The 14,767-nt window shown below is 34.3% G+C and overlaps 1 protein-coding gene across 2 annotated transcripts in view; it reads right to left on the bottom strand.

The window, feature by feature from the left end:
• Positions 1 to 1,740: 1,740 nt before the first annotated feature.
• LOC137024712 (E3 ubiquitin-protein ligase TRIM16-like) overlaps positions 1,741 to 14,767 on the bottom strand; it is a 56,441-nt gene continuing 43,414 nt past the window's right edge. Inside the window, exons 6-8 of one of the 2 annotated variants that reach the window (XM_067392546.1) lie at positions 8,785 to 14,662; positions 7,184 to 7,288; positions 1,743 to 5,599 (exon numbers count right to left, since the gene is read on the bottom strand). In XM_067392546.1, the coding sequence (XP_067248647.1) occupies positions 14,130 to 14,662 (533 nt within the window). In that variant the 3' untranslated portion in view covers positions 1,743 to 5,599; positions 7,184 to 7,288; positions 8,785 to 14,129. Of the gene's footprint in view, positions 5,600 to 7,183; positions 14,663 to 14,767 lie in introns of both variants that reach the window. The other variant, XM_067392545.1, reaches the window with a different exon arrangement.

Genomic DNA, 14,767 nt, shown 5'->3' with positions numbered 1-14,767 from the left:
TTTTAATATTTATATAGGCTACAACTGAATTTGTTGTTTAAAAAAAAAAATAAAACTAAGAAAAAATCTGAAAAAAAAAAAGAAAAGAGTCAATTTCCAGGATAATATTTTAAAGATGATTTTGTACAATCCAAATAAGCTTTACAGATATTTAGAAAAGGTTTTAACAATGTTTGTCATGTTTTTCAATTATTTCACATGCATCTATAGGTCAATCAAGGTAATCAGTTACAAAAACTTAGGACACTAAAGAGACCTTTCTACTGACTCTGAAAAACACCAGAATAAAGATGCCCAGGGTCTCTGATCACCTGTGTGAATGTGCCTTAGTCCTGCTGCAGGAGGTATGAGGACTGCAGATGTGAACACGGCAATAAACTGCAATGTTCCTAAAATTTTAATGGAAAAAATTTGAATGGTGTGCGGGAATCCCTCCATCACACACACACACACACACACACACAAAGATGCCTGAGACAGTGCTACAGGGAGACAGAAGGACAGCTGATTGTCCTTCCAGTGCCAAACCACATGTAACCATAAGTCCCACCAGACATGTTTGAGAATGTGAAATGCCTTGATGGAAGAGTGAAGTAACATCTCACAGCAAGAGCTGCAAATCTGGTGCTGTCCATGAGAATGAGATGCTCTGTAAAGCAGCTGGTGCCACATCAGACTTTCAGATACTCTGTTGATCAAACGCCTGTTAATTAGTCATGATATCCAGTAAAATATGAGAAAACAGAAAATATTTGTAGTTAGGTGTTCATAAAGGGTAGCCTATGTAAGTCTTACTGTGGTGATAAACTAGGGCTGGACGATTAATCGAAAAGTAATCGAAACCGAAATTCAGAACCTCTAACCGACGTAATTTTCCCATGTCGGTTATTTCGGTTTTTTAATCCTGTTAATACTTCCCCCTTAAAAACATAACTGCGTGTGTAGCCACGTGACTCCGCCCAGTCCAGTCAGTGGCATAAAAGCAAAACATGGAGGTGAACGCCGGTTCAACACATAGTGATGGCGCGCGAGCGGTGAGCCTTGCGTCTTGACTAAACTTTGTCAGTTGTATTTGTTTTATGGTTTGGACATTCAAGCGATTAGACGATCGGATGTGTATTATTATATCGAGCTACCGCGCTCGCATAGATATATACATATATCTATGCCGCGCTCGCGCAGTTGCATGTTGCACGAACACTCATACAAACAGCTGCGCAAAACGTGAAGATCGCGCGCACACAGAGGAACGCAGAAACTTGTTGTCAGCGCTGTCCTGTGATTTATCACTAAAATAGCTTAGAAACTCAAAAGTTATAGCATCTATTTTTTTTTCTACTTTTGAAGGAACTATTTACAACCCACAGCTTCACAATTACTAGAGAGATGGTATGACTAATTCACACACGCAATCACTACTGGTACTGTGCTAATTTATCTTTATCTGATTTACAACGAGCAGAAACCTGTAAGAAATGTTACAAACCATAGATAAAATAACTGCTGATAGTGAGCTATGATGTCAGATCACTCTTTCAACAGGAAAAAAAATATCCCACCTTAATAGTCAATCATAGGCTATTTACAGTACCAAACTTGTCAGGGAACTATGAGGGCAAAAAAAAAATAAAAAATCAGAAATAAAATAGGCCTAATCGTTCATTAATCGTAATCGAGGTAAAATGTTCAATTAATCGAGGTTTTGATTTTAGGCCATAATCATCCAGCCCTATGATAAACACTGAAAATATCAAAATAATCAAGAAATTAAGGATGGCAGAATATTCACACCAGGCTATAGCTTTTTATTAGGCCACAGATACATTTGTAGAGGTTTGTTTCAAGTTGTCAACACTATGCAGTAGCCTGTAGTCACAGAATTACAACAAAGGAAGCAAACTATTCAAAAACTTTTTAAAGCCTCACAAATAAAAAAGCTAAACAGAAAACACATCAGTTTAAAACAAGGTTATTCGCTCATGTTTGCTCTGATGTATCATTACGTTAACTGTCTGAATGCCTGTCCTATACTCAATCAGGCAAAATAGCTCTGACGATTTATCATATTACACAAACTATGCATTGCTTTGAACATGTGAACTGTTGCTTAACACTGAATATTTTATTACCTTTTCGAAATAATCCATTAAACCGATTCGATTTGAGAAGTTCCATTCAGTTCCATTCGCTTGCGCGTTCTCTCAAGGACGCGCCCACAATAGAAGGATATCATGAATATTCGCGTAAGCGCCACCCAGTGGAACAGAATATTTCAGGAACCGAATATTTTGTAACACCGGCGTTGGGTTGCGTGGAAGCTTTGAAGGAGGTTGCCGGCTGGTGAAACGCGCTGTTCTGAGAGTCTGGCTTGAGCGGCTCTCTTCTTTGGAGACTTTGGTCAGATAGTTCACGGAGTGTTTCGGAGTTCTGGATTTCGGCTTGTGGATGAAAGCAGCTGTGGCGCTTTAGATGTAAAGTTCAACCATGGTCAAAGTATCGGTGCTTCAACTACTAGCTTGTTTTGGACAGCATTGTTTTAAAGGAGCAAGTTGGCTCCATCCTTCAGATGCTATCCTCCAATAAGACGTTGCTACGGAGCTTAGACACGCCCCGTCTATTGTCTATTGATTACATCACGTGATATCCGTGTAACATTCTCCTGTTTTATTAACAACTTTATAAAGTTTCCTAATATCTTCCTGATATCGAATTTCAATGTTTCATGCACACAGAATTAAAGATAATTATAAATCCTGTATTTAGAACTCAAACATGACACACTTTTTACACACATATTACTAGACTGACCTAATAAATCAATGATTACAATAATGCATTTGAAGAAAACCCACATATTGAATACATTGAATAGACATGTTAGTAATTACATCATGGCATCCCTTGTGAAAAAAAGGTGCACTTTAGTATACTTTTATAAAGTGTACTTATTGCACAAATAATATACTTAAAAAGAACACACTTAAGTGTGAATTAAATGTAATGTTTTCATTGCTTAAGTGCATTCTATTTGTAATTAATTTCAAATGTATCACAGATTAAGTTCATATTAAATGCAATAAGTTGAACTTTTGAGTGATTTTTTTGAACAACTTAAGTGGTACTTTAATACAACTTTATGATAACCTTCACAATTATGTCTAGTATGTTTAAAATATAGTTGAAGTGCACTGCTTAATGTACTGACAAGCAATTAATGTGAAATAAAATATTTTAATATCAGTTATAAATACACTTAAGTGTGAATTAAATGTAATGTTTTCAGCGCTTAAGTGCATTCTATTTGTAATTAATTTTAAATATATCACAGATTAAGTTCATATTAAATGCAATAAGTTGAATTTCTGAGTGATTTTTTTTAAACTACTTAAGTGCGACTTTAATACAATTTTTTATGTACTTTGAAATATGGTAAAAGTATACTTCCGAATGTACTGACAAGCAATTAATGTGAACTAAAATATACTTCAATGTAATTTACATGTACAATGTTATATCATTTAATACATTTGTAATTACATTATTTACATTTGTTATTACATTATTTGTAGTTACATATAATAATGAAGTTACAATTTAGTATATTTCAAAATATTACAATCAACACAAATGCAAATTGAAACCCTCTACATTTACTGACAAAATAATCTCTAAAACAAATGCACAAAAACCTTTTTGTTGATGCACAAGAAAAACCCAAGAAACACTATACAAACACAAACAATTACAACACTTTAACTCTCATATAGAAAGAGTCTGGAGGACTGTAAGGCCCGCCTAATGGGCCCAATGACGGTTTCCCACAGGACGGGGAAGGTTAACGCGTGTATGCCTTTTCAGCATCTCTATTAAGTTCACTTAATTTCACTCGCTTAATCTGACTCCAATTTCAAATGATTCTTACACTTAGGTTGTGTTTCCAATTAGAAATTAATCATTTGTTATGTATTAATTTAGATATTCGATTATTCTGATTACCTTATGTCTTCAATTATTTAAATATAACATTTTATTTTTCAAGTAAAAATATATGATGCCAATTACATTACAATTAGACAATTAGAAGCCAATTCAGAAATGATAAATGCATAATATCGATTACTCAAAGAAATGCATATATACACAGGGATGGGTGAATGTCCTCAGACATTCACCCATCTCTGTTGGGGCCTGCAGAAGATCCCCCCTGACTGCTTTGCTCTTTACCTTATATACAGACCAGAACAGAAAGGATCATAAATATTTACTACACCAACACCTGTTTTGGGGGAGAGGAGTGGGTTTTCACAAAAGGCACCACCCAAAAAAGGACAGAATTTTCCTTAGTTTTCAATCTTCTTCATGATACTAGTGACTGCTGTGAAATTGAGACCATCTAACCAATCGCACTGAGACAATTTAAATGATACCAAACATGAAAGGGAAAAACAATAGATACACAAGTTACATTATATGTTTTGAATAACTTTCAGTGACTTGAGCCAGAGGAAGGGGAGGTGTGTGTGTGTGTGTGTGTGTGTGTGTGTGTGTGTGTGTGTGTGTGTGTGTGTGTTGTGGGGGAGGCGTTGTCCTTTTGGGGTTAGGGTGAGGCATTGTCCATTGCTACTTCTTTGAGATCTTCTTTCCAGATTAAAGTTTTATTACTTTATTGCAGGACGCTTGATCTCAGTTTTTGTTTAGCAGGAAAATCAGGCCTTACAGGACAGAGAGGCTTATATGCACTATCATTTTCTCCCTCACATACAAAGGTACCTAAAACCTACCCATCACTTTCTGCATTTTTACATTTTCAGATAAAATCATTCGGTATGATCTATAAGATGATAAATAAGATACAAACAAAAATGTATACAAACAAAATGTAAAGAAAAGAAAAGATTCAAAACTTTGGGTAACACTTTACAATAACTTTTTATTAGTTAACTATTTTAGTTAACATGAACTATGAATGAAAAATACTTCAAAGCATTTATTAATCCTGGTTAATATTCATTTTAACATTTACTTATGTAACTTTTGATTTTAATCATGCATATGTTAATAGATAATGCACTGTAAACTAACATGAACAATGACTATACATTTTATTAACTAACTTGAAAAAACTATATTTTTTATTACCTAATGTTAACAAAAGATGAATAAATACTGTAAAAAGTTAATGCACATAGTTAGATCATGTTGTCTAATATATTAATTGATGTTAACAAATGAGACCTTATTGTAAAGTGTTATCGAACCTAGTTACTTATAAGCTCTGAAACCTGTACTAGCATCGAACATTAAACAGGACCAAAAGGTTTCTTCTAAAATCTTTCTCCAGCATTACAGTGAATGTAATTTTGAAAAGAAAAACAAAACAAAACAAAACAAAAAACTTGACAAATTCCAAAGGCACAAAAACAAGAAACCAAAATTGTCTATCACCAACTTTTTTGAAGTTGTAGGAAAAAGTGCTGTTTATGTCAATGTCCCAGAAGCTCTCCATCAGCAGAAAACCTCAAATGTCCATTAAGCTGCACACCATCTCTACACAGTATGCATAAATGGACATGTTCCAAAGAGGCAGGGAAAAAAATACCTTGAGGAAAAAGATAAACAGAAGGAAAACAATTGTTTGTAAACAGAGTCAGTCCATTATTATAATTGGCTCAATTAAATGAAAGCAATAGATATAGAGATATAGTTGCACTCCAAAGTTTATATACACCTTTGTAGGTTTGAAAATAATCAAAAATGAACAAAGACATTTGATGTCCTTTTCCACCACCCTCCTAGACCCATTTGGTATTCCTAAAGGCAAAGAGTTGCTGATAGTGATTGAAGCCAAGATGTGTACTGTGTAACGATCATCTCCTCCACTTTAATACCAGTTACAGTGTGAAATAAATATGAATGAACATCTGAAGGTATGTTACAAGATACAGTACAACTGATCCATAACATGTCACATTTAATCGCTCAGATCAGTGTTTCAACGCGTGGAAAGACGTCAATGAAACAGCTTGTAAACAATGTCATGTAATGTCACATTTACTTCAGAAAAATCATATTCAGTATAAACTCATTAGTCAGCTATAGAGAGGAGCATTCTGCTAATTATATGCACCACGTTACATATTCATTATAATTTTATTTTAAATTTTTATTTTATTTATAATTAATCTATGTATTTAATGCATGTTTGAATAAATTATTTATGACAGCCATGATTTAAATGTTTATATTTCAAAAAACAAATTGGAGTAGAAATATGATTATGTAATTCTAAAGTTAGTATTATAACTTTATTATAAAAAAAACTATTTATTGTAATTTAAGTGTTTGTATGTAAATAAGTTAATTTTAACCTTCCATATTATAGTAATATAGTACCAAGTGACTCCCTCGTCTAGTTTATAGCATTATTTGAGAGATTTTTTTCCTCAAGAAAATTTGTCATTAACTGTATCTGATATACATCCAAAATAAACGATATTGAATCGAAATCGAATTGCAAGCTTGTGAATAGAAATCTAATCGAATCGTGAACATTGTCAATACCCAGCCCTACTGAATAAAAATATAAAATATAAAGCACTATTTATTTCATTTGTATCTTTGTTCTATATTTATCTATGCTTATAATTTGTTCATTATTTTCTATGTGCATTCACTCACCTACAAAATCAACCCAATCCTCCTAGAATGATTACTTCTTTTCAAATAGAGCTATTTAAGTCATCTGGTGAATTTTTTTCATATCGCAATATATATTGCAGAATTTTTTTTTTTTGCCAATATCGTGCAGTCCTAAACCAAATATTATTAAACTATTTCAATTATAAATTATGTGCTATAGTTTTGATTAGGTATTAACTTTGATGTGCAATGATCTCCCACATATTTTGCTATTATAACTGCACTTATTTCCGTTGTTGGTAAAGGTGGCAGTGGGTTTCTTGTCTGATAACGTTTCTTTAGTCATTCGGCCATCCTGCAGCCTAAACCACTGTAGGCAAATCACCCTAACACCCTGCAGTATTCGCAAAATAATTTTAACAATAAAAGGTATCATAAAAATTTGCATGTTGTCTTTTTATTTAGTACTTCCCTGATGAAGCAGTTCATTCTGCAAGGTGTAAGTAAACTTTTGACTGCAACTGCATCACCTAAGATGAATTACCTCAGTCATCAGGACAACACTGTAGTCGAATCCTGGGAGAAGCTCCTTCACATTTCCCACAAACACCAGGATTTCAGTGACCACACCATCTTCACTGACACTGGCCTTTAAACATAGAGAACATTTTTATAAATGTTATTATTCCTACTTTACAGGGAATTAAACATAACTTTATCAATTACACACATTAGGGCTGTAACGCTATGCGATATGAAACCGAAATCGCGATACGCAGGTCCACGAACCTGTATCGCGATGTGAGAAGGCAGAATCGCGACACACCCCTTCCAACTCCCAGAGTTATCCTTCCTGTCCAGATCCAATGCTACCACATTTTTAAATTACTATAAGTATTAGGGGTGTAACGATTTATCGTAGATGGTGTGTCTCAATCAGCTCTCTAGTTCAGTAAGTGTTTCGGGCACACATTGAATCTTGCAAGCAGGTTTAAACGTTTCTCATGTCAGTCTCTTGCATGGTCGCGTGAGAAAAGTCGTGGCTTTCTTTCACCGCAGTGCACAGCAACAGCTGTGCTCACAGAAAAGCAAAAGACGCTTGCGATGCTTTGCTTTAAGAAGTTCTGTGGGGCCGTTCACATATTGCGTCTTTTCCGCGTGCAATTCAGTTATTATTTTCAAATGTAGCCGCGCGGCAGGCGCGCTCATAATGGGATCGACGCGCATGCAATTCTCAACTTCTCAGAATGCAGCAAGCGCACCGCAGGTCGTGTGACAAGAATCAACCGATCAGCTATGGCCTTTCCGTAACAAAACATCAAAAGCTCAGCCGAACAGATGATCATAGCTGTACATGGTGGTTTTTATATCTTATCTCCATCAATATATCTCGTAGTAAAACTAATGCAAGGGCTAGAAATCATTTATCCTTTGCAGAAACATCCTGATCCTCTTGGAGAGCTCAGTTCATGGTTGCATAGCAACGACCGACGCCACGGGAGCGCAAGCGCTTTGGAAAGAAGGAGAAGCGGTGCAGCCGCGCCTTCCACGCGTTTTTAGACGCGATATGTGAACGGCCCCTATTCATAATTCTAAGTTCATGTTAAATTTAAAAAAAAATTTCAGTGACAGACAGCCCTATTCAACTGTTAATTTGAATACAGAAGGTTTTTATTAACATTTTATATTTATTTATTTTATTGAAATGTGATCTTGTATGTACAACAAGGAAAAATATTGAAATTTGTTCATGTTTTTTTAATAAATCTTGTTTGAATTTCAGTTTCATTTTGTTCAAAATATCGTGATACGTATCGTATCGTGAACTCCGTATCGAGATACGTATCGTATCGTGACCTGAGCGTATCGTTACACCCCTAACACAAATACAGATAAATAACCCAAGACCCAAGCAAATTGAGCGGGCGTTCACACAGAATATATTGAAAATAATGATATAATATCATTATAAATATATAATGATGAGATGGGGTTTTGTAAGTGCACATGTGAGAATGTATTACTTGCAAATAGAAAAGATTCAAAGCATTTAAAAGCTAAAAGGATAGTTGATGGCAGTGTTTTAGCTTGTAATGTGTGATCAGGGTGTGCTGGCTGAATTAATGGCAAAACTTGTAACATCACCTCATCAATATGGGTCTTTGATTCCACACAGCTTGCACTGTATCTCCATTGACAGATCTGTACTGATCCTACAAAATGAATAACTAGATAAGCACAAAAATATTACATATTACAAACACAAACAGTAACTGAACACCTCACTTTTCAAATGCAAAAAGAAAAATAGATTATAAGCAATATTTCTAGAGGGGGTGATATATTGAACATTACTGGTGGTTATAATAGCGTTTAGATGGATTAAATGTAAATGTCTTTGAATGTTACAAGATCAGATCTTTGAATTTAGTTCTGCAAATTTAACCTTAAGTCATTTAAAATGATTTAAAAAGTCAGAGTTCAATTAAAATATTTTCAGCAACCAAATTCTTTAAACACGCCCACACACGCGATCACATTTATATATAAGAAATTATTATAATGCAATCATTAAAAAAAATATAGTAAACATGATTAATTCCCCTCCATATTGCGATTAAACTAAACAAGTTACACTCTAATGGCAATAAGAACTGCTATGTTACGGTGAAAAAATAAAAATGAAGAGAGCATATATCAAGATACTTACTTGCTTCTTTATTTGTAGTACATAACGTCTCATCTGTAGTCATCCAAACGTGCACTCCTTTGTTTTCTTCTTCTTTGATCAGCAGAGTTGCCTCGCGCATCGCGATCACAGAAAGATGGCTGAAAGTGCATTTTCCAAACTCTGGTGAAGTAGTGCGCCGTCATGACGTAGTATTTTGGCGCATGCGCATTAAACAAAAAGTTTATAGGCTATGTGCATGATTTAATTTCTGTTCAAATTGAAGTTTTTCTAGTTCACTGTTGTAGTTTGACTGTATGTTTAGGGAACTTGACTCATTCACCTAACTAAAAGTCAATCATTTTTACAGTTTAGTCTGATTAAAATTATTAATGTATTTTAACTGAATATGAATTCAAATTAATTTTGTTTAGATTTGTTAAACCTTTGCTTGCAACTAATGCAATTAAATATGTTTATTCGACTTAGAACAACATAATGATATTAAAATTATTAGACACATATGTAAAGTACAGCACTATTGCATTAAGTATCACAAATTTAGCACTCCACAAATGACATTTATGTCAAATATTATGTAGAAAACTGACACTAATTGAGTTTAGAGCAGGAGCTAGTGATAAAAATTTCAACAATAAGTACTGGATTATACTGTATAAGCAAGTGTATTGAAATTCAAAAGAAAAATACATTTCAGGTGTATTAATGCACACAGTATACTATATATTAAAGACTAAATACATTAACAAATGTCATTTTGGACAACACTTAAATTGAAATTAAAATAAATTATTTTTTCATGTGCTTTAGCATATTAGTCAATACATCAAAATAAGTGTACTTATGTAAAACACTATAAAGACATAATTAAGTAAAAATTAAGTGCATTTTTAAAAAAGTGCACTTAAGTGTGTTTAGAAATATTGTCTTGAAATTGTACTTTCTTTAAGTAAAACTTAATTAGACATTGTTCCAAAATGCATTTTTAAAATGTGCACCTAAGCGTGTTAGTAAATATTGTCATTAAAGTGTACTTTCTTTAAGTACAACTTAATTAGACATTAATACAAAGTGCATTTTTTAAAAGTGCACTTAAGCATGTTAATAAATATTGTCATTAAAGTGTACTTTCTTTAAGTAAAACTTAATTAGAGATCATTAAAAAGTGCATTTTTAAAAAGTGCACTTTAGCATATTTAGAAATATTGTCATTAAAGTGTACTTTCTGTAAGTAAAACTTAATTTGACATTATTACAAAGTGCATTTTTAAAAAGTGCACTTAAGCATGTTAATAAATATTGTCATTAAAGTGTACTTTCTGTAAGTAAAACTTAATTTGACATTATTACAGTGCATTTTTAAAAAGTGCACTTAAGCATGTTAATAAATATTGTCATTAAAGTGTAATTTCTTTAAGTACAACTTAATTAGACATTATTACAAAGTTCATTTTTAAAAAGTGCACTTAAGTGTGTTAATAAATATTGTCATTAAAGTATATTCTTTTTAAGTACAATTAAGTGGCCTTTAATTTTAATTATATTATATTATCTGCAAGTGCACTTTTTAAAAAGTATACTTTTAAGACTTGAAGTACACAAAAAGTACACTTTCAATACAATTAAGTGCACTTCTTTTTCACAAGGGATGTATTATTCTGAATATAGTTTAAAATGATCTCTCAATGATTGTCCATTTGAGATTCAAAATTTAGTCTGTAAGCATAGAGTCATTGAACAGCGACCAGAGTCACAAGTGACCGGGTCAAAACGGACTCCTAATGAGGAGGATGTCTGTGTGGATCTGTTGTTCTTTTCAGGTCCGTTTAATTAGTGTTTCCTGTTCCGGTTGTTTGATACAAAAGGGTTTTGTGAGCGTCTATAAATTTAATGTGATCAGGAAGGCCACAGAACAGATATTCTCTGTTCTTAAGTCATGTTACCACTTCTCTTAATGCTGACTAGCTGGAATTAGGAGCTATCCAGTGCCCCTGGGGATTCTGGGGTCAGCGAATTAATCCTTTGTCAAATGAAGCTTTGTTCGATCACGTTGTTCATTGATAAAGTCATTGGTAAGTTCTGTCGAGCGATGCCCTACACTCATTTTTATGACACTCTAAAACATTGCAGTTTTCTTTATATCTTTATTAAATCCAACTGATTGCGCAGGCGCCTCACGTGTGTGCACACACAACATATCATTCCAGCATTGCTAACTTTACATTTAAGCCATTCATCATCAATCTAAAATGCAGTCAACCAAAAGTTACACTGCTCAAATTAAATGGTCCACTGTAAAATCAGCCCAGTGCCCAACCAAACACATTTTTACACATGTGAAGGATGCTGTTTTACAAGGATATTGGAACGAGTGAAATACAAAGCCTTGTTTACATAATGGATTACAGTTTAGCAACCAAATGTTACATGGCTAATATGGAAACATATTTGGATTCTTGCAGAATGAGAGAGGTGAGCCCAATGTCATTTCAATTTCATTTTAAATAAATTCATTTTGGCTTGATGTTTGAACAGTGGCGTAACGTCTGGGAATGCAAGGTATGCACATGCATGCATATGGGCCTGCCCGGGCGAATTAGTACATCATTTTAAATGAGTCATATTGGTTTTCTCAAAAAACAACTATGTGTGCATATTTTAAGATAGGCTACTGCACAAGATGTGAATAAATGTAACCCATCACTGGGGTGGAATGGATACTCTTTATTCAACAAAATAAAATGCACATAAAACGTGATGGAAAAAATATTTTGACAAGGAATTTATTAGGAATAAAACATTAAAAAAGTCTGTGACAGAATAATTAATACATAACTGGAATAATCTTCGGACTCATCACATCTGAAATGATGCTATGCTCATTCTGAAATTCCAGAGCCAGAGTCAAATCAGTAAAATTCAAATGTAGACTGTGTTGAAAAGCCGTTTTTTGACATTTTTGAAATAGATCAATGCAAAGTCAAAATGATGGAGAAACGCATCTAGTACTGTAGTTCTGTTGTTGTCATTTCTAGAATTTTTTTTTTTGTCTGCATGTTGATTTGATAATATCTTATTCATAATAGGGGCCCCCACACCCCCCGCACAACCGATGGGGGCCCGTAAAAATGTTTTTGCATATGGGCCCGGGGCTGACTTGTGTCACTGTGTTTGAATGTTGTTTATAAATGAAAGCCACTTTAGCCTACTTTGTGTTTTATTTTATATTTCAATATATAATTTATAGCTACTGAAGGGGTGGATTCTGGAAACCACTGCTGCTTCAATTTATATTTTTATTAATCTACATTTATATTTCTGTTAAATTATTTAAATGACTTCTTCAATGTATGTTAAAGGATCTATTTTCCTCTGTACCTCTCACTGAGAGAAAAGAACGTTATCAGTATGTTTTGGGGAAAGTTTCCTGCTCAGAGCAGAGCTCAGATCAACTTCAGCCTCGAAGAAGCTGTGAATCATGTGTATCTGTGTATGTGCGCTAAGTGTTCTGTGCAGGTCCCTTTGTTATTGGTGGACAACTAGAACTCTGCTAGACCAGCAGACGTCATGTCATGACCCCAAAAGGACATCCGGTACCTAAATCCAGGGTCCCCCTCGTCATCACCGTGATGAAGGGAGATATGCTTCTTACTATCTGTCCATGTGTGGAAAATTTCTAATCTTGTCTATCTTCTCTTAACCAATCAGAATCATTTTTACCTTAGTAATGACATATTTAGTAGACTCTGTTAGAGTATAATTGGTCTGAAAATGTGAATGTACGCAGAGCGGCCTACAAACTCCTTGTGCGACCTGAAGCTGGCTTCTGCTGATAAAACTGCAAACTATTCTTCATTAAATTTTTCTTCAATTTATTAATTATTTTTTTCAACTTTGACTCTGGGTCTTTATTCAAAATATCTGGTCTCAAGGGTCCTAAACTGTTTATCCCCAACACTACTTATTTTTCATTCTTGTTCTGTTCCTGAACACCATTAAATTTAAAGGATTTGTTGTGGAGTGAGGGGAAGTGTTTATAATGTTTCAAAATGTTTTGTTTTATTTATCCAAGGTAAGTGTTTTTCCTTGCCCTTTGATATTTTCCATGGAGCATGTTTATCAACTACTCGAGTAAACTAAGAATATAAAAAGTCCCAAGCATCCTGAACATTGGGGATTAACTGATACATATTCAAATTGAATCATTAATGAATAACTCTGAATTCATCTTCTTATGTTATCTGATTTTTATTACTATAGGAAGTGATTTCAGAATTATAATTTTTTTCATGTACAAAAGATAATTGTGTGATCGCTAAAGCTATCAGACAGGACACCAGCTTACACATCAAGGTGTAATTAATTCTAAGATTAAATTAGAGGAGACATATCACCACACGACCACCCCTGAAATTTCTGTTGGCCTATAAAGTACATAATTTGCAGAACATCATGGCCTTCAGATGATTCAGGAATCTTAACAAAACAAAGATTAGCAGATCTGCTTCAATTTTCCTGATTTCCATCAACACAGAGTTTGATAAAAGCACAGATACGCACCGTCACTCATCATAACTCACACACACTGATCACTGATCATCAAACACACACTGATCTTACTGTCTATATGAGGATTCATTACACACATTTATTCTGACATGTTATTTCACTGACAGAAGTTCAGCTGTAGTATTAATGTAATGAAGAGAAAATAAGAGACTCTATAACATCTCACTGTTACTGATTTATCATGAGCTCAAAGCATTATGGGTAGAATCTCTCTACAGTCTATTCTGATTCATCAACACAATTTCACTGATCCTTTATAAACACTAAACCCAGGATAGAGCGGTTGAGTGAATGTGGTCTGGACTGTGTGGATGAGGATCATTGTGTCTCCAGAGACGCTGTAGAAGGACAGAGTTCCTGCACTGTGATCCACATACACTCCTATTCTCCTGCTGATGGGTTCTACAGGGAGAACAGTCTCTATGTTATTGTGCCAGAATGAGTAACTGGAGGAATAGCAGATCAAACTCCAGGACTGATCATTATGTCCAAACCGACACTTATTACCCTCTCCCTTCCTGCTGATGCTCTTATATGAAACTGCTACATACACACCATACACACATTCACCACTGCACTCAATCTCCCAGTAACAGCGTCGATCACACACACTCTCTCTACACAACACCTCAAGGTATTTATCAAATCTGTGTGGATGATCAGGATACGGCTGGACTGTGTTAGTGTAAGTAATCACTCTGTTTCTCACAGACAGATGGAGGTTATTATTTACTGTGTTTGGATCCAGAGTGAACTGATGGGAATCTGATGGAGATAAAACACATCAGAATCAGGAATTATGAATCTGATCTTTTAATGTATCTGAACTCTTCATGTTCAATATATCAGCAGTGTCTCAGTACAGTTTAC

Source organism: Chanodichthys erythropterus, chromosome 8 (genome assembly GCF_024489055.1).
Source record: "Chanodichthys erythropterus isolate Z2021 chromosome 8, ASM2448905v1, whole genome shotgun sequence".
NCBI lineage: Eukaryota > Metazoa > Chordata > Actinopteri > Cypriniformes > Xenocyprididae > Chanodichthys > Chanodichthys erythropterus.
This window is presented reverse-complemented; position numbering and strand designations above follow the sequence as displayed.